Source organism: Ranitomeya imitator, chromosome 5 (genome assembly GCF_032444005.1).
Source record: "Ranitomeya imitator isolate aRanImi1 chromosome 5, aRanImi1.pri, whole genome shotgun sequence".
NCBI lineage: Eukaryota > Metazoa > Chordata > Amphibia > Anura > Dendrobatidae > Ranitomeya > Ranitomeya imitator.
Window position 1 is genome coordinate 2,271,818 of NC_091286.1, and position 19,513 is coordinate 2,291,330.

Sequence of the window (19,513 nt, forward strand, 5' to 3'; positions counted from 1 at the left end):
CAAGTCACATGACCCGTCCACCGCTACACTCACTGTGTCTCCCCCACCGTGCAGCCCCTCAGAGTGGTCAACCGCAAGAGTCCAATCAGAGACGACTGGAACGCCTTCAACTGTCCACAGCATAGGGTCGAGACTGACGGTGAAGCCGAGGAGTTCTGCATAAGGGTGAAGATTAACCCTTGAAATACTGTTGTTATTATTATTTATTTCTATAGCAGCATTGATTCCATGGTGCTGTACATGAGGAATTATGGGGAAGGAGACATTAGGTCGGGGGTTGCAGTAGCTCCGGTGTTGGTGAGGCGGTAGCTCCAGTAGTGGTGAGGCGGCAGCAGGATCAGTGCAGGCTGGAGGCTTTCCTGAAGAGATGGGTTTTCAGGTTGCGTCTGAAGGATCTGAATGTGGTTGATAGTCGGATGTGTTGGGGCAAAGAATTCCAGAGGATGGGGGATATTCGGGAGAAGTCTTGGAGGCGGTTCGGTGAGGAGCGAATAAGTATGGAGGAGAGGAGGAGGTCTTGGAAGGACCGGAGATTACATGATAAGCATGTCGAGGTGAGGAGACATAAAGCCACAATGCTCCTCTGGGAAATATGCAAATTGTCTCTTCAGAGAGGAAGAAGACTAGAACTCTAGTGCCACCTATTGGAAGTAGCAATCCTAACAGTCAATGTCGACCCTTTAACGAGCCTTGTCACATGACGTAGGATAATAATATCTTAGGATTTTATTTATTAGCAGGGGTCCCCAACTCCAGTCCTCAAGGCCCACCAACAGGTCATGTTTTCAGGATTTCCTTTGCATTGCACAGGTAATGCAATTATTACCTGGGCAAGACTTAGGAAATCCTGAAAACATGACATGTTGGTGGGCCTTGAGGACTGGAGTTGGGGACCCCTGCGTTAAAGGGTCGACATTGACTGTTAGGATTGCTACTTCCAATAGGTGGCACTAGAGTTCTAGTCTTCTTCTTGCTCTCTGAAGAGACAATTTGCATAGGTTAGTATTAGTAATTTGAACTGGATATGCTGAGGGAATGGGAGCCAGTAAAGAGATTTGTGTCCGTGGCTGGGGAGGAGGGGTTTCCTTGTTTCAACAGCTGGGGAGGAGGGGTCTTTGCGTCCATGGCTGCAGAGGAGAGATTTCTACACCCACGGCTGGGAAGGATGTGTCTCCTTGTTTCCACAGCTGGGGATGAGGGTTCTTCCTGTTTCCACGGCTGTGTAGTAGGGGTCTCCTTGTTTCCACAGCTGGGAAGGAGTGGTCTCACTGCGTCCATGGTTGGGGAGGTGGGGTCTTTCTGCACCCATGGCTGGAGAGGAGGGGTCTCCTTGTTTCCACAGCTAGTGAGGAGGGGTCTCCTTGTTTCCACAGCTAGTGAGGAGGGGTCTCCTTGTTTCCACGACTGGCAAGGAGGGGTCTCCTTGTTTCCACAGCTGGGAAGGAGGGGTATCTTTGTTTCCAGAGCTGGGAGGAGGGGTCTCCTTGTTTCCACGGCTGGGGAGGAGGGGTCTCCTTGTTTCCACGGCTGGGGAGGAGGGGTCTCTTTGTTTCCACGGCTGAGGAAGAGGGGTCTCCTTGTTTCCACAGCTGGGGAGGAGGGGTCTCCTTGTTTCCACGGCTGAGGAAGAGGGGTCTCCTTGTTTCCACGGCTGGGGAGGAGGGGTCTCCTTGTTTCCATGGCTGAGGAAGAGGGGTCTCCTTGTTTCCACGGCTGGGCAGGAGGGGTCTTCTTGTTTCCACAGCTGGGGAGGAGGGGTCTCCTTGTTTCCATGGCTGAGGAAGAGGGATCTCCTTGTTTCCACGGCTGGGCAGGAGGGGTCTTCTTGTTTCCACAGCTGGGGAGGAGGGATCTCCTTGTTTCCACGGCTGAGGAAGAGGGGTCTCCTTGTTTCCACGGCTGGGCAGGAGGGGTCTCCTTGTTTCCACGGCTGGGGAGGAGGGGTCTCCTTGTTTCCAAGGCTGGGGAGGAGGGGTCTCCTTGTTTCCAGGGCTGGGGAGGAGGGGTCTCTCTCGTGGATGGCATTACTGGACCATCTCTTTCTCTGTAGATCAGCAGCGGCTTTTTCACGTGGACCCCAGATGGCGTTCCCGCACTCTCCAACATCGACATCCGGATTCCTCGAGGTGATTATGTTCCTGATTCGTTGTCTCCCATGATGCTCTGCTCCTTGCACATTGTACATGACATTCTGTGACCAATGCCCCCTTAGGTCAGCTGACTATGATTGTGGGACAGGTGGGCTGCGGGAAATCCTCGCTCCTATTGGCCGCACTAGGCGAGATGCACAAGATCTCCGGGGACGTCTGCTGGGACAGGTGAGAACCTGGGGGGCAAGAACTCCGCCCACATCACGTGTATGGGGGGTGACACTGACGGACGCTGTGAGTATTGGGGGTCACACTGACGGATACGGTGTATATGGGGGCGACACTGACGGACGCTGTGTATATGGAGGTCACACTGACGGACGCTGTGTATATGGGGGTGACACTGACGGACGCTGTGTATATGGAGGGGACACTGTCGGACGCTGTGTATATGGGGTGACACTGACGGACGCTGTGTATATGGAGGTGACACTGACGGACGCTGTGTATATGGAGGGGACGCTGTGTATATGGAGGTGACACTGACGGACGCTGTGTATATGGGGGTGACACTGACGGACGCTGTGTATATGGAGGTGACGCTGTGTATATGGGGGCGACACTGACGGACGCTGTGTATATGGGGGCGACACTGACGGACGTTGTGTATATGGGGGCGACACTGACGGACGCTGTGTATATGGGGGCGACACTGACGGACGCTGTGTACATGGGGGCGACACTGACGGATGCTGTGTATATGGGGGCGACACTGACGGACGCTGTGTATATGGAGGTGACACTGACGGACGCTGTGTATATGGGGTGACACTGACGGACGCTGTGTATATGGAGGTGACACTGACGGACGCTGTGTATATGGAGGTGACGCTGACGGACACTGCGTATATGGAGTGGAAACTGTCGGACGCTGTGTATATGGGGGCGACACTGACGGACGCTGTGTATATGGAGGTGACACTGACAGACGCTGTGTATATGGAGGGGACACTGACGGACACTGCGTATATGGGGGTGACACTGACAGACGCTGCGTATATGGAGGCGACACTGACATACGCTGCGTATATGGGGGCGACGCTGACGGACGCTGTGTATATGGAGGTGACACTGACGGACGCTGTGTATATGGAGGGGACACTGTCGGATGCTGTGTATATGGAGGGGACACTGACGGACGCTGTGTATATGGAGGTGACACTGACGGACGCTGTGTATATGGAGGGGACACTGTCGGACGCTGTGTATATGGAGGTGACACTGACGGACACTGCGTATATGGAGGTGACACTGACAGACGCTGCGTATATGGAGGCGACACTGACAGACGCTGCGTATATGGAGGTGACACTGACAGACGCTGCGTATATGGGGGCGATGCTGACGGACGCTGTGTATATGGAGGGGACACTGTCAGACGCTGTGTATATGGAGGTGACACTGATAGACGCTGCGTATATGGAGGCGACACTGACAGACGCTGTGTATATGGAGGTGACACTGTCGGACGCTGTGTATATGGAGGTGACACTGACGGACACTGCGTATATGGAGGTGACACTGACAGACGCTGCGTATATGGAGGCGACACTGACCGACGCTGCGTATATGGAGGCGACACTGACAGACGCTGCGTATATGGGGGCGATGCTGACGGACGCTGTGTATATGGAGGGGACACTGATAGACGCTGCGTATATGGAGGCGATGCTGACGGACGCTGTGTATATGGAGGGGACACTGACAGACGCTGTGTATATGGAGGTAGACATAATACGTGAGTGTCAGCAGATGCGTCCTGTTGTCGTGCTTATACCTGGTCTCATGGACGCAGCAGCAGGTGGCGGTGATCAGGTCACGAGGCGGTGATCAGGTAATGAGGCGGTGATCAGGTAATGAGGCGGTGATCAGGTAATGAGGCGGTGATCAGGTAATGAGGCGGTGATCAGGTATTGTCCCATGCGCTATTTTCCTCTGATCTGTGTACTCAGCAGCAGATTGCTCTGTTTCCTGCCCCTAATGACTGCGCTTTATCTTACAGCAGTCCCAGCTGTGACAGTGAGACCACCGAGGACATGAGGTGAGCGCTCCAGGTACCGCGCTCTGCGGTGTTCACATGGGAAGGGAGGTCGCGCAGCAGATTGTCTCTTGTGCGACTGCAGGTTCGGATTCTCGCCCCTTAATGCATAAATGAAATAATGCTCGTCTGCAGTCAGAGCTAAGAATCAAAAAACGCTCTCACATATCTCGGTAAACACTCGTCCGCCACCTGTTATCTTCTAATGCTCGTCTTCTGTACCTTTGTCTTCAGTCACCCGTCCGCCATCTCTACTGTTACTTATTCACTGGCGCTTGTCTTCTGTGTCCCATCCACTGTCCGTGGTCTTCTGTGGTTTGTCTGCTGTTACTAGTCTGTTGTCACTCATCTGACATCACGTGTCCTCTGTCACTCAATTTTTTTTCTGCTCGTCTCCTGCCGCTCGCCTTCCGCCCCTCGTTTTGTGCAGCTCATCTTCTGCTACTCGTCTTCCACCGCTCGTTTTGTGCTGCTTGTCTTCTGCTGCTCGTCTTCCACCGCTCGCCTTTCGCCACTTGTCTTCCACCACTCGTCTTCTGCCGCTCACCTTCCACCGCTCGTTTTGTGCTGCTTGTCTTCTGCCGCTCGTCTTCCACCGCTCGCCTTTCGCCACTTGTCTTCCACCACTCGTCTTCTGCCGCTCACCTTCCACCGCTCGTTTTGTGCTGCTTGTCTTCTGCTGCTCGTCTTCCACCGCTCGCCTATCGCCACTTGTCTTCCACCACTCGTCTTCTGCCGCTCGCCTTCCACCGCTCGTTTTGTGCTGCTTGTCTTCTGCTGCTCGTCTTCCACCGCTCGCCTTTCGCCACTTGTCTTCCACCACTCGTCTTCTGCCGCTCACCTTCCACCGCTCGTTTTGTGCTGCTTGTCTTCTGCCGCTCGTCTTCCACCGCTCGCCTTTCGCCACTTGTCTTCCACCACTCGTCTTCTGCCGCTCACCTTCCACCGCTCGTTTTGTGCTGCTCGTCTTCCACCGCTCGCCTTTCGCCATTTGTCTTCCACCATTTGTTTTATGCCACTCGTCTTCTGCCGCTCGCCTTCCACCGCTCGTTTTGTTCTGCTTTTCTTCTGCTGCTCGTCTTCCACCGCTCGCCTTTCGCCACTTGTCTTCCACCACTCGTCTTCTGCCGCTCACCTTCCACCGCTCGTTTTGTGCTGCTTGTCTTCTGCCGCTCGTCTTCCACCGCTCGTCTTTCGCCACTTGTCTTCCACCACTCGTCTTCTGCCGCTCACCTTCCACCGCTCGTTTTGTGCTGCTCGTCTTCCACCGCTCGCCTTTCGCCATTTGTCTTCCACCATTTGTTTTATGCCACTCGTCTTCTGCCGCTCACCTTCCACCGCTCGTTTTGTGCTGTTTGTCTTCTGCCGCTCGTCTTCCACCGCTCGCCTTTCGCCACTTGTCTTCCACCACTCGTCTTCTGCCGCTCACCTTCCACCGCTCGTTTTGTGCTGCTTGTCTTCTGCCGCTCGTCTTCCACTGCTCGCCTTTCATCACTTGTCTTCCACCACTCGTTTTATGCCACTCTTCTTCCACCACTCGTTTTATGCCACTCTTCTTCCACCACTCGTTTTATGCCACTCTTCTTCCACCACTCGTTTTATGCCACTCTTCTTCCACCACTCGTTTTATGCCACTCTTCTTCCACCACTCGTTTTATGCCACTCTTCTTCCACCACTCGTTTTATGCCACTCTTCTTCCACCACTCGTTTTATGCCACTTATCTTCTGCCACTCGCCTTCCACCGCTCGTTTTGTGCTGCTTGTCTTCTGCTGCTCGTCTTCCACCGCTCGCCTTTCGCCACTTGTCTTCCACCACTCATTTTATGCCACTCTTCTTCCACCACTCGTTTTATGCCACTCTTCTTCCACCACTCGTTTTATGCCACTCTTCTTCCACCACTCGTTTTATGCCACTCTTCTTCCACCACTCGTTTTATGCCACTCTTCTTCCACAACTCGTTTTATGCCACTCATCTTCTGCCGCTCGCCTTCCACCGCTCGTTTTGTGCTGTTTGTCTTCTGCCGCTCGTCTTCCACCGCTCGCCTTTTGCCACTTGTCTTCCACCACTCGTCTTCTGCCGCTCACCTTCCACCGCTCGTTTTGTGCTGTTTGTCTTCTGCCGCTCGTCTTCCACCGCTCGCCTTTCACCACTTGTCTTCCACCACTCGTTTTATGCCACTCATCTTCCACCACTCGTTTTATGCCACTCATCTTCTGCCGCTCGCCTTCCACCGCTCGTTTTGTGCCGCTCGTCTTATGTCGCTCGCCTTGTGCCACTCTTTTTCCGCCACTCGTCCTCGCAGGGAGAAAGCAGTTAAATTGAAAACGAGAGATTGCAGTGTAACAACAGTCCAGTAATCAAACTTATCGTGTCCTTAGGTTCCTCAGCCGCATGTGATCTGTTGGGGGTTGTAGTACTGGCAACAGCCGGTGGAGTGTCCTGAAATGGGGTCCCACAGATTATGATCCAACTTCTGGCGGCAGCGGGCGGTCACCGGTTTTACCCGCTGAGCCCCTAGTCCATAAGCCTGTGCAGCTAAAGCAAAGAGAGCTGGCGAAATCCCAGTGTCAAGCGTGGGCGGCTGCGCTCTGGCCGGCAGAGGGGATCACAACTTAATGTCCTGCAGTCGTCTCTCGTTTCCCTGCGCGAGCGTGGTCTCGCTTTCAGCCGGGCGCACGGTGCTCTTCAGTCTCACCGTCCTGCTCGATTGTTCAGGAAAAATCGACCGCAGCACATCGCGGCACTGATGCTCAGGGTGCGGAGCGCGCTGCTCACCCTCCTGCACTCTCCCTGATGGCAAGAAAACTAACTGCAGCTTTGCCACTTTCGGCTCTGTTTCCGGTTCAACCATGCCTCCTCATCCCAGGTCATGGGACCTGTCCGGTCCCCTTTTTCTTCCCCCGGGCAACATGGGACACAGCCTAGACAGTTCCGGACCGGCTCAGTACAGGTACCCACAGCCCGGTCCGCCTCCTTACACGTCCTCTGCCGCTAGACTTTGCTGTTACTTGTCCGCCATCTTTTTTCCGCTCGCCCAGCTCTTATTAACGGTCATAACAGCGGCTGGCGATCGGGGTTCTCCATGTGCAGAGACCTGTGCAGTTAGTGCGAGGCGTGGAGTCAAGCCGCCATGTTGTTCTCACATGTCTGCATCTTATTTTACAGTTTGGAGCGTGACGCGGCCATGGATGTGGAGATCAGGTGAGTTCTGTCAGGAGCAGGGAGGACGGGGTCACAAGAACACCTCCAGCGATAGGGTGCACTGCGTCCCAGTGATTACAGTCAGGGTTAAATGGCAGAGCAGTGTGGATGATGGGAGTCCCTGCGGGGCAGTGTGGATGATGGGAGTCCCTGCGGGCAGTGTGGATGATGGGAGTCCTTGCGAGGCAGTGTGGATGATGGGAGACCCTGCGTGGCAGTGTGGATGATGGGAGACCCTGCGGGCAGTGTGGATGATGGGAGACCCTGCGGGGCAGTGTGGATGATGGGAGACCCTGCGGGCAGTGTGGATGATGGGAGTCCCTGCGGGGCAGTGTGGATGATGGGAGACCCTGCGGGCAGTGTGGATGATGGGAGACCCTGCGGGCAGTGTGGATGATGGGAGTCCCTGCGGGCAGTGTGGATGATGAGAGACCCTGCGGGGCAGTGTGGATGATGGGAGACTCTGCGGGGCAGTGTGGATGATGGGAGACTCTGCGGGACAGTGTGGATGATGGGAGACCCTGCGGGGCAGGGTGGATGATGGGAGACCCTGCGGGGCAGGGTGGATGATGGGAGACCCTGCGGGCAGGGTGGATGATGGGAGACCCTGCGGGGCAGTGTGGATGATGGGAGACCCTGCGGGCAGTGTGGATGATGGGAGACCTGGCAGGCAGTGTGGATGATGTGAGACCCTGCCGGGCAGTGTGGATGATGGGAGACCTGGCGGGCAGCGTGGATGATGGCAGACTCTGCGGGGCAGGGTAGATGATGGGAGACCCTGCGGGGCAGCGTGGATGATGGGAGACCCTGCGGGGCAGCGTGGATGATGGGAGACTCTGCGGGACAGTGTGGATCATGGGAGACCCTGCAGGGCAGGGTGGATGATGGGAGACCCTGCGGGCAGTGTGGATGATGGGAGACTCTGCGGGGCAGGGTGGATGATGGGAGACCCTGCGGGGCAGGGTGGATGATGGGAGACCCTGAGGGGCAGTGTGGGTGATGGGAGACCCTGAGGGGCAGGGTGGATGATGGGAGACCCTGCGGGCAGTGTGGTTGATGGGAGACCCTGCGGGGCAGTGTGGATGATGGGAGACTCTGCGGGACAGTGTAGATGATGGGAGACCCTGCGGGGCAGGGTGGATGATCGGAGACTCTGCGGGCAGTGTGGATGATGGGAGACTCTGCGGGACAGTGTGGATGATGGGAGACCCTGCGGGGCAGGGTGGATGATGGGAGACCCTGCGGGGCAGGGTGGATGATGGGAGACCCTGCGGGGCAGGGTGGATGATGGGAGACTCTGCGGGGCAGGGTGGATGATGGGAGACCCTGCGGGGCAGGGTGGATGATGGGAGACCCTGCTTTTTGTCATGTAAAACATCATACGAAGAAAAATAACTTCAGAATTTTTTCCCCTTTAATGCCGACATAATCTGTACAAATCCATTGAGAAATAAAATGAAATATTTTTAGATATCAAAATAAAGTAGTAAAATAATTTGGTTGCATAAATCTAATTACTAATCCTTTGCAGTCCCTTGTGAATTTCTGGCAATGTTCATTCTTTGGGTCGGGGTCTATCACTGCGGTACATCTATAATTGGCAATTTCCCAGGTCCTCCCTGCAGTAGCTCCACATCTGTCAGTTTGCAGGACATCTCCTGTGTACGGCGCCCTCTTCAGGTCACCACAGATTGTGGGGTCATCTCCTGTGTACAGCGTCCTCTTCAGGTCACCACAGATTGCGGGACATCTCCTGTGTACAGCGTCCTCTTCAGGTCACCACAGATTGCGGGACATCTCCTGTGTACAGCGTCCTCCTCAGGTCACCACAGATTGCGGGACATCTCCTGTGTACAGCGCCCTCTTCAGGACACCACAGATTGCGGGGACATCTCCTGTGTACAGCGTCCTCTTCAGGTCACCACAGATTGTGGGATCATCTCCTGTGTACAGCGTCCTCTTCAGGTCACCACGGATTGCGGGAACATCTCCTGTGTACAGCGCCCTCTTCAGGTCACCACAGATTGCGGGGACATCTCCTGTGTACAGCGCCCTCTTCAGGTCACCACAGATTGTGGGATCATCTCCTGTGTACAGCGTCCTCTTCAGGTCACCACAGATTGCGGGAACATCTCCTGTGTACAGCGCCCTCTTCAGGTCACCACAGATTGCGGGGACATCTCCTGTGTACAGCGTCCTCTTCAGGACACCACAGATTGCGGGGACATCTCCTGTGTACAGCGTCCTCTTCAGGACACCACAGATTGCGGGGACATCTCCTGTGTACAGCGTCCTCTTCAGGTCACCACAGATTGCGGGGACATCTCCTGTGTACAGCGTCCTCTTCAGGTCACCACAGATAGCGGGGACATCTCCTGTGTACGGCGCCCTCTTCAGGTCACCACAGATTGCGGGGACATCTCCTGTGTACGGCGTCCTCTTCAGGTCACCACAGATTGCAGGGTCATCTCCTGTGTACAGCGCCCTCTTCAGGTCACCACAGATAGCGGGGACATCTCCTGTGTACGGCGTCCTCTTCAGGACACCACAGATTGCGGGGACATCTCCTGTGTACAGCGTCCTCTTCAGGTCACCACAGATTGCGGGGACATCTCCTGTGTACAGCGCCCTCTTCAGGTCACCACAGATAGCGGGGACATCTCCTGTGTACGGCGTCCTCTTCAGGTCACCACAGATTGCGGGGTCATCTCCTGTGTACAGCGTCCTCTTCAGGTCACCACAGATTGCGGGGACATCTCCTGTGTACAGCGCCCTCTTCAGGTCACCACAGATAGCGGGGACATCTTCTGTGTACGGCGTCCTCTTCAGGTCACCACAGATTGCGGGGACATCTCCTGTGTACAGCACCCTCTTCAGGTCACCACAGATTGCGGGGACATCTCCTGTGTACAGCGTCCTCTTCAGGTCACCACAGATTGCAGGGACATCTCCTGTGTACAGCGTCCTCTTCAGGTCACCACAGATTGCAGGGACATCTCCTGTGTACAGCGTCCTCTTCAGGTCACCACAGATTGCGGGCACATCTCCTGTGTACAGCGTCCTCTTCAGGTCACCACAGATTGCGGGACATCTCCTGTGTACAGCGTCCTCTTCAGGTCACCACAGATTGCGGGGACATCTCCTGTGTACAGCGCCCTCTTCAGGTCACCACAGATTGCAGGGACATCTCCTGTGTACAGCGTCCTCTTCAGGTCACCACAGATTGCGGGGACATCTCCTGTGTACAGCGTCCTCTTCAGGTCACCACAGATTGCGGGCACATCTCCTGTGTACAGCGTCCTCTTCAGGTCACCACAGATTGCGGGACATCTCCTGTGTACAGCGTCCTCTTCAGGTCACCACAGATTGCGGGGACATCTCCTGTGTACAGCGCCCTCTTCAGGTCACCACAGATTGCGGGACATCTCCTGTGTACAGCGTCCTCTTCAGGTCACCACAGATTGCGGGGACATCTCCTGTGTACAGCGTCCTCTTCAGGTCACCACAGATTGCGGGGACATCTCCTGTGTACAGCGCCCTCTTCAGGTCACCACAGATTGCGGGGACATCTCCTGTGTACAGCGTCCTCTTCAGGTCACCACAGATTGCGGGCACATCTCCTGTGTACAGCGTCCTCTTCAGGTCACCACAGATTGCGGGACATCTCCTGTGTACAGCGCCCTCTTCAGGTCACCACAGATTGCGGGGACATCTCCTGTGTACAGCGCCCTCTTCAGGTCACCACAGATTGCAGGGACATCTCCTGTGTACAGCGTCCTCTTCAGGTCACCACAGATTGCAGGGACATCTCCTGTGTACAGCGTCCTCTTCAGGTCACCACAGATTGCGGGCACATCTCCTGTGTACAGCGTCCTCTTCAGGTCACCACAGATTGCGGGACATCTCCTGTGTACAGCGTCCTCTTCAGGTCACCACAGATTGCGGGGACATCTCCTGTGTACAGCGCCCTCTTCAGGTCACCACAGATTGCGGGGGCATCTCCTGTGTACAGCATCCTCTTCAGGTCACCACAGATTGCAGGGACATCTCCTGTGTACAGCGCCCTCTTCAGGTCACCACAGATTGCGGGGACATCTCCTGTGTACAGCGCCCTCTTCAGGTCACCATAGATTGCGGGGACATCTCCTGCGTACAGCGTCCTCTTCAGGTCACCACAGATTGCGGGGGCATCTCCTGCGTACAGCGCCCTCTTCAGGTCACCACAGATTGCGGGGGCATCTCCTGTGTACAGCGTCCTCTTCGGGTCACCACAGATTGCGGGACATCTCCTGCGTACAGCGCCCTCTTCAGGTCACCACAGATTGCGGGGGCATCTCCTGTGTACAGCGTCCTCTTCAGGTCACCACAGATTGCGGGGACATCTCCTGTGTACAGCGCCCTCTTCGGGTCACCACAGATTGCGGGGACATCTCCTGTGTACAGCGTCCTCTTCGGGTCACCACAGATTGCGGGGCATCTCCTGTGTACAGCGCCCTCTTCGGGTCACCACAGATTGCGGGGCATCTCCTGTGTACAGCGCCCTCTTCAGGTCACCACAGATTGCGGGGGCATCTCCTGTGTACAGCGCCCTCTTCAGGTCACCACAGATTGCGGGGGCATCTCCTGTGTACAGCGCCCTCTTCGGGTCACCACAGATTGCGGGGGCCTCTCCTGTGTACAGTGTCCTCTTCAGGTCACCACAGATTGCGGGGACATCTCCTGTGTACAGCATCCTCTTCGGGTCACCACAGATTGCGGGGACATCTCCTGTGTACAGCGCCCTCTTCAGGTCACCACAGATTGCGGGACATCTCCTGTGTACAGCGCCCTCTTCAGGTCACCACAGATTGCGGGGGCATCTCCTGTGTACAGCGCCCTCTTCAGGTCACCACAGATTGCAGGGACATCTCCTGTGTACAGCATCCTCTTCAGGTCACCACAGATTGCAGGGACATCTCCTGTGTACAGCGTCCTCTTCAGGTCACCACAGATTGCGGGACATCTCCTGTGTACAGCGTCCTCTTCAGGTCACCACAGATTGCGGGGACATCTCCTGTGTACAGCGTCCTCTTCAGGTCACCACAGATTGCGGGGACATCTCCTGTGTACGGCGTCCTCTTTAGGTCACCACAGATTACGGGACATCTCCTGTGTACGGCGTCCTCTTCAGGTCACCACAGATTGCGGGGACATCTCCTGTGTACAGCGCCCTCTTCAGGTCACCACAGATTGCGGGGGCCTCTCCTGTGTACAGCGCCCTCTTCAGGTCACCACAGATTGCGGGGGCCTCTCCTGTGTACAGCGTCCTCTTCAGGTCACCACAGATTGCGGGACATCTCCTGTGTACAGCGCCCTCTTCAGGTCACCACAGATTGCGGGGGCCTCTCCTGTGTACAGCGCCCTCTTCAGGTCACCACAGATTGCGGGGGCCTCTCCTGTGTACAGCGCCCTCTTCAGGTCACCACAGATTGCGGGGACATCTCCTATGTACAACGCCCTCTTCAGGTCACCACAGATTGCGGGGACATCTCCTGTGTACAGCGTCCTCTTCAGGTCACCACAGATTGCGGGGGCCTCTCCTGTGTACAGCGCCCTCTTCAGACACCACAGATTGCGGGGACATCTCCTGTGTACAGCGCCCTCTTCAGGTCACCACAGATTGCGGGGACATCTCCTGTGTACAGCGCCCTCTTCAGGTCACCACAGATTGCGGGGGCATCTCCTGTGTACAGCATCCTCTTCAGGTCACCACAGATTGCGGGGACATCTCCTGTGTACAGCGTCCTCTTCAGGTCACCACAGATTGCGGGACATCTCCTGTGTACAGCGTCCTCTTCAGGTCACCACAGATTGCGGGGGCATCTCCTGTGTACAGCGCCCTCTTCAGGTCACCACAGATAGCGGGGACATCTCCTGTGTACAGCGCCCTCTTCAGGTCACCACAGATTGCGGGGGCCACTCCTGTGTACAGCGCCCTCTTCAGATCACCACAGATTGCGGGGGCCTCTCCTGTGTACAGCATAATATATAAGTGACTAGCAAACTCCAAAGTGTTGTGATGCAAAAAGAGGGGTTTATTTAAATACAGTAATCACAAACGTTTCGGTCGATACTGGACCTTCATCAGTGTGCTAAATACACTCGTATACTTGATTGAGCCCCAAGAGGTAGTTACTTAATTTGCATCCATATAATAGACCTGGGATTATAGACCAGTAAGGCAGCAAAGGCCGTCAACTCACAGGGACGGAGTGTACGTGTACGCGGTATCCACCGCAAGTATGGTAAGCTCTTCAGGTCACCACAGATTGCGGGGACATCTCCTGTGTACAGCGTCCTCTTCAGATCACCACCAAGTCTTCTGTGTAATTTCGCAATGCATCTCCAGAAACTGGCGCGCGTGCATCAACGGACGACGGAAGGTGATAATAGCAGGTTTTTTGTTTTCTAATTATTTTTAACATTAGATCTTTTTACTATTGATGCTGCATAGGCAGCATCAATAGTAAAAAGTTGGTCACACAGGGTTAATAGCAGCATTAACGGAGTGCGTTACCCGCGGCATAACGCGGTCCGTTAACGCTGTCATTAACCCTGTGTGAGCGCTGAGTGGAGGGGAGTATGGAGCGCCGGGCAGTGACTGGACGGGAGTAGGGAGGGACCAATTCTCAGCCGGACTGTGCCCGTCGCTGATTGGTCGAGGCAGCCAGGACAGGCAGCTGGCGAGACCAATCAGCGACGCGGGATTTCCGTGACGGAAGTTGCAGACAAGGAGAATAATTGCATGCACCCGGATCAAAAGTAATTCGAGGTGCTGGTAAGACAGACCCGGAGGCCCGAAAAGTCATATATCAAAGAATTACCGCACACTCAGACTTGATATCATGCAAAAAGTTTTGAACAAATTTATTATAACAAAAGGTATAGCCATAAAATAAATAGGAGCAAACTTGTTCAAATCAGACCAAACCCAACGTTTCGACCCACCAGAGTCTTATTCATGGGGTTACTTGGCTTCCAGAAATATGTACACTTATGGCAAAAAGGAGAAAGCAGGAGGGCAATTTTTCTAGCGCAAGTCCTGTCACTGTAATGTCCTAGGAGGGCGCTCCAGTGTCGAGGTGATCGACTGCTAAGTGCTGAAGTAGGCGGTAGGCCGATTATACGCCCAAGGTAATATAGTATTATACACAGTAGTCCTATGGTGTCCTGTAGCAGTGGTGCCGCTCCACCACCTTACCTCACAGTGAGCCCAGGAACCCACATGTCCACTACTCCAGGCTCAGCAGGAGCATTCGGACCCAATTGTCCATCATCCCCTGTCACCCTATTTGGCATTAATACGCAGTCTCTGCAGGACGAAACAGAACGCTCAGTCCGGCTATTTCAACTAGGGCATGTGGATTTGCCACCTCCCGTATACCCGATTGGACCGTACCCGGCACCACTGCTACAGGAAACCATAGGACTACTGTGTATAATACTGTATTACCTTGGGTGTATAATCGGCCTACCACCTACTTCAGCACTTAGCAGTCGATCACCTCGACACTGGAGCTCCCTCCTAGGACATTACAGTGACAGGACTTGCACTAGAAAGATTGCCCTCCTGCTTTTCCCCTTTTTGCCATAAGTGTACATATTTCTGGAAGCCAAGTAACCCCATGAATAAGACCCTGGTGGGTCGAAACGTTGAGTTTGGTCTGATTTGAACACGTTTGCTCCTATTTATTCTATGGCTATTCCTTTTGTTAAAATAAATTTGTTCAAAACTTTTTGCATCATATCAAGTCTGAGTGTGCGGTAATTCTTTGATATAGGAAGTTGCAGACAGAAGGTACCGTCACACTAAGCGACGCTGCAGCGATACCGACAACGATGTCGATCGCTGCAGCGTCGCTGTTTGGTCGCTGGAGAGCTGTCACACAGACAGCTCTCCAGCGACCAACGATCCTGAGGTCCCCAGGTAACCAGGGTAAACATCGGGTTACTAAGCGCAGGGCTGCGCTTAGTAACCCGATGGTTACCCTGGTTACCAGCGTAAAAGTAAAAAAAAAAAAAACAGTACATACTTACCTACCGCTGTCTGTCCCCGGCGCTCTGCTTCTCTGCACTCCTCTGCACTGACTGTGAGCACAGCGGCCGGAAAGCAGAGCGGTGATGTCACCGCTCTGCTTTCCGGCTGACCGACGCTCACAGCCAGTGCAGGAGGAGTGCAGAGAAGCTGAGCGCCGGGGACAGACAGCGGTAGGTAAGTATGTACTGTTTGTTTTTTTTACTTTTACGCTGGTAACCAGGGTAAACATCGGGTTACTAAGCGCGGCCCTGCGCTTAGTAACCCGATGTTTACCCTGGTTACCAGTGAAGACATCGCTGGATCGGTGTCACACACGCCAATCCAGCGATGTCAGCGGGAGATCCAGCGACAAAATAAAGTTCTGGACTTTCCTCAGCAACCAACGATCTCCCAGCAGGGGCCTGATTGTTGGTCGCTGTCACACAGAACGATTTCCTTAACGATATCGTTGCTACGTCACAAAAAGCAACAATATCGTTAACGATATCGTTATGTGTGACGGTACCTAGACAGACGGAAGTACCCCTTAGACAATTATATATATAGATGTGGGAGATTGTGGTCACATGCCAGACACAACCAGGACTGGCCACAAATCCCTGCAACTCCTTTAATGTGCCCTTGTCTTCAGGATTGTGCTCAGTAACTACAGTGTCAGGTCGGCACCATCATACTGGCAGGCACGGTACCGCATAGGGAATGGGCCTCGGACTGCGGAATCCTATGGAATAGCTAGTAGGAAACACCCTGCAGTGCCAATTCCCCCTCCCACTACTCCCAGCTGACCAACGGGAAGAAAGAGGAAGGGGCGTCCGGCCACACCCACAAGGGTTAAATCCAGGTGCCCGGGGTCAGTGCCTTCCTCTTTCTCCCCAGCTGACCCCCTGGAGGCCTCCCCTTCGTCCCCCAGGGCTCCGTCCTCTCCCCTAGAGCTCCGTCCTCTCCTATCGTTTCGTTAAAGTGACAGATGTTTGGTTGCGACTTATGCTATCCCAAAAACAGCCCCCCTTTTCGTTGTCGGCCATTAATTACCCAGCCACCGCAGGCCAAAATTCAGTGGTCGTACGGAGACCAGGGGCCTGCTTGCTGTATAAAAAGAGGGGTACTGCAGCTTCCATGTGGCCTGTAAATATAAGCATGACTGCTCAGCCTGCGGAGGCGGACACCCTGCAGCAAGGTGTACACGTCAAGCTCCTACAAGGAATAACCCCCGGTGAACGTAACCGCAATGGGCCCCTGACTAAGCCTCTACCCCAATAAAGAGGCGGCCCAGCACCTTCATCACAGCTTCAAATTCGGTTTCTTTATCCCCTTTAATTTTAGTTGCGCTCTAACATCGGCGAATAATCTGAAATCCGCTCATGAATTCCCCGAGATCTTACAGCAAAAAAAAATCAAAAAAGAGGTAGAACTAGGCAGGATGGCAGGCCCATTTACATCTCTGCCTTTCAGGAATTTCAAAATCTCACCCTTAGGCATCGTCCCAAAAAAAGAACCGGGAAAATATTGGCTAATACATCACCTCTCATACCCTAAAGGTAATTCGGTCAACGATGCAATAGTCCCAGAAGAAGCGTCCGTATCCTACCCATCATTTGACAGGGCGGTCGAACTCTTATGGACAGCCGAGCCCGGTGCCATGCTGGCTAAATCGGACATAGAATCAGCATTCCGCCTTTTACCCGTTCACCCCAAGTGCTTCCACCTGTTAGGTTGTATGGTGGACCAGCTCTATTACTTTGACATGTGCCTACCAATAAGCTGCTCCATCTCCTGTCACTATTTTGAGCTTTTTAGTACTTTTCAGCACTGGGTAGTGAGTTACGAAACGGCAGCAATTCAACAGTTCATTACCTCGACGTTTTCTTGTTCATCGGACCAAAAGACTTTAAACTTTGCTCCTTCCTTCTCCAAAAATTTAAGTTTCTAACCAGTCATTTTGGGGTACCGCTCTCAACAGAAAAAACAGTCGGCCCATGTAATGTGCTGCCTTTCCTTGGCATCCAAATAGATACCAACGCAATGGTTTTTAGATTACAAGCGGATAAATTGCAAAAAAAACTCTGCAAATTGTAGAAGATTTCTACGGTGTTAAAAAAAAGTCACCCTCCAACAGATGCATTCCCTGCTCGGTTTGCTCAATTTCGCTTGCCGCTTAATGCCGGTGGGCCGAACCTTTTCACGCCGTCTGTCACTGGCGACGAAGGGCATCTCCCAGCAAGGCCATAGAATTAGGCTTACTCGCACACTGAAAGAAGACTTGCTAGTCTGGAAAACATTCCTAAATTTCTACAACAGCCATACTTGCGTCATGTCTCGAGAAATGCTAAGCAAAGATTTAGGATCAGCAGCGGGAGGAAATCTCAGAGACGGTTTTGTGGCAATCTACAAAAATCAATGGTGCAAAAGCAGATGGCCAGCATTATGGACCACAGCCGGCTGGAGCCACGACCCAGCCCTGCTAGAAGTCTTTGCAATGGTAGCAGCAGTCGAGCTCTGAGGCACACAAATAGAGAACAGAAACATCAGATTCTCAACCAAACACCCCGGCACATCAAAGAGCTTAAACAGCATGTCTTCTGCTTCCCCACTTTACTCGCTCTCCTGCGCAGCCTAGCATTACTATGCTTAAAACACAACATCTGGTGTCGTGCCACAGTAACATCAGTCAATGATAACCTCCTTGACTCTGTCATTTTCCGATTGGCAGGCCTTCAAAGCTCTCCACCCAAACGCACAACCATCGGGTGTCCAGTGTCCAACACTCCTTTTGGACACGGTAGCCATCAATGATGCCATTGATCCGCGCATTGGTTACACCGGCCTACCTGGCAGGTTTACGGTAAGGCGTGGGACGAGTGGCGCTCATTAATTCACGGAAGACCGGTGGATAGGTGCGATCGGGCAAGATGCGAGGTGTTGGTCGAGCTTTTGAATCTGCTCAGGCAAAGAGGCACGTCAGGAACATTGGCGCAGCGTTATCTTTCAGGAATAGCCTTTTTCTTCCAGCTAATGAGGTGGGCGGACGTGACTAAGTATTTTTTCATCAGACAAGGCGTTAAAGGCTGGAAAAGGCTCCAACCTAGTCAGGAGTGTCGTCGTCCCATTTCGTTGAGGTTACTGCACGATATTACCACAATTTCCACATCGGTGTGCAAGTCTCAATATGAGTCAATCCTAGTATTGGCTGCGTTCGCCATTGCCTTTTTCGGAGCGCTTCTTTTAGCGAGCTGGTACCGCGTTCAAAAACCTCATCGGAAGGCGGCCTAATCAAAGAAGACCTCGTTATATGCAGCAACGCACTGCGCATTAGGGTGCGCAAATCCAGATGCGACCCCGCCGGTAGAGGGACGTGGGTCCTCATTAAGTCGTTGGATGGTCCCATATGCCCACTTAAAATAGTCAGACGATTCACGGCAATAAAACACGCAAGTAGATTCTTTCTGTCACATACAGATTGCTCCCCCCTTACTAAATACCAGTTCCACGCAATTTTTAATTGATGTCTCGAAGCTGTTGGCATCAATCCGGCGGAATACAGGACAAATTCTTTCCGTATAGGGGCCGCTACCGAGGCTGGGATTCCAGAGGCTGAAGTGCAGCGTTTAGGTCAATGGAAATCCGCACGCTTTGCCAGATACAAAAGACCCGACTTGCTTAAGTAACAATTCTTGAACCTTTCAGGTGTCTGTAAGCCCGCAGTTTGGGTGGTTTGACACTCGTAAGTCTACTAGGCTAAGAAAAGGGCCGAATATCGGCCAGGCGGTGCAAATTTAGGCTTCAGGAACGTAGAGGTCAACTGGAGGGGTATAAGAGGGCTACAATGGCAAAAGATCTTCCCAAAAGTAGTCGACATCGCTAAGAGGGCCAAAGGCCCCGTGATACTAGTCTTGCATGCCGGCGGCAACCATCTGGGTAAACGGAGATGTATCGAGCTCAGTTCAACGATGACAGCTGATATCGAGCGTTTTTTTCTATCTGTTACCGGATAGGATATTGGTATGGTTGGAGATAGTGCCATGAGCTGTCTGGCAGGGAGCTAAG

General features: G+C 53.6%; 1 protein-coding gene across 1 annotated transcript in view; it reads left to right on the top strand.

Moving 5' to 3' along the window:
• The window catches only part of ABCC8 (ATP binding cassette subfamily C member 8), a 434,375-nt gene that overhangs the window by 233,422 nt on the left and 181,440 nt on the right, over nucleotides 1–19,513 (top strand). Inside the window, exons 14-18 of the mRNA XM_069768187.1 lie at nucleotides 55–165; nucleotides 2,051–2,126; nucleotides 2,213–2,318; nucleotides 4,153–4,191; nucleotides 7,357–7,392. Of these exons, the coding sequence (XP_069624288.1) occupies nucleotides 55–165; nucleotides 2,051–2,126; nucleotides 2,213–2,318; nucleotides 4,153–4,191; nucleotides 7,357–7,392 (368 nt within the window). The remainder of the gene's footprint in view (nucleotides 1–54; nucleotides 166–2,050; nucleotides 2,127–2,212; nucleotides 2,319–4,152; nucleotides 4,192–7,356; nucleotides 7,393–19,513) is intronic.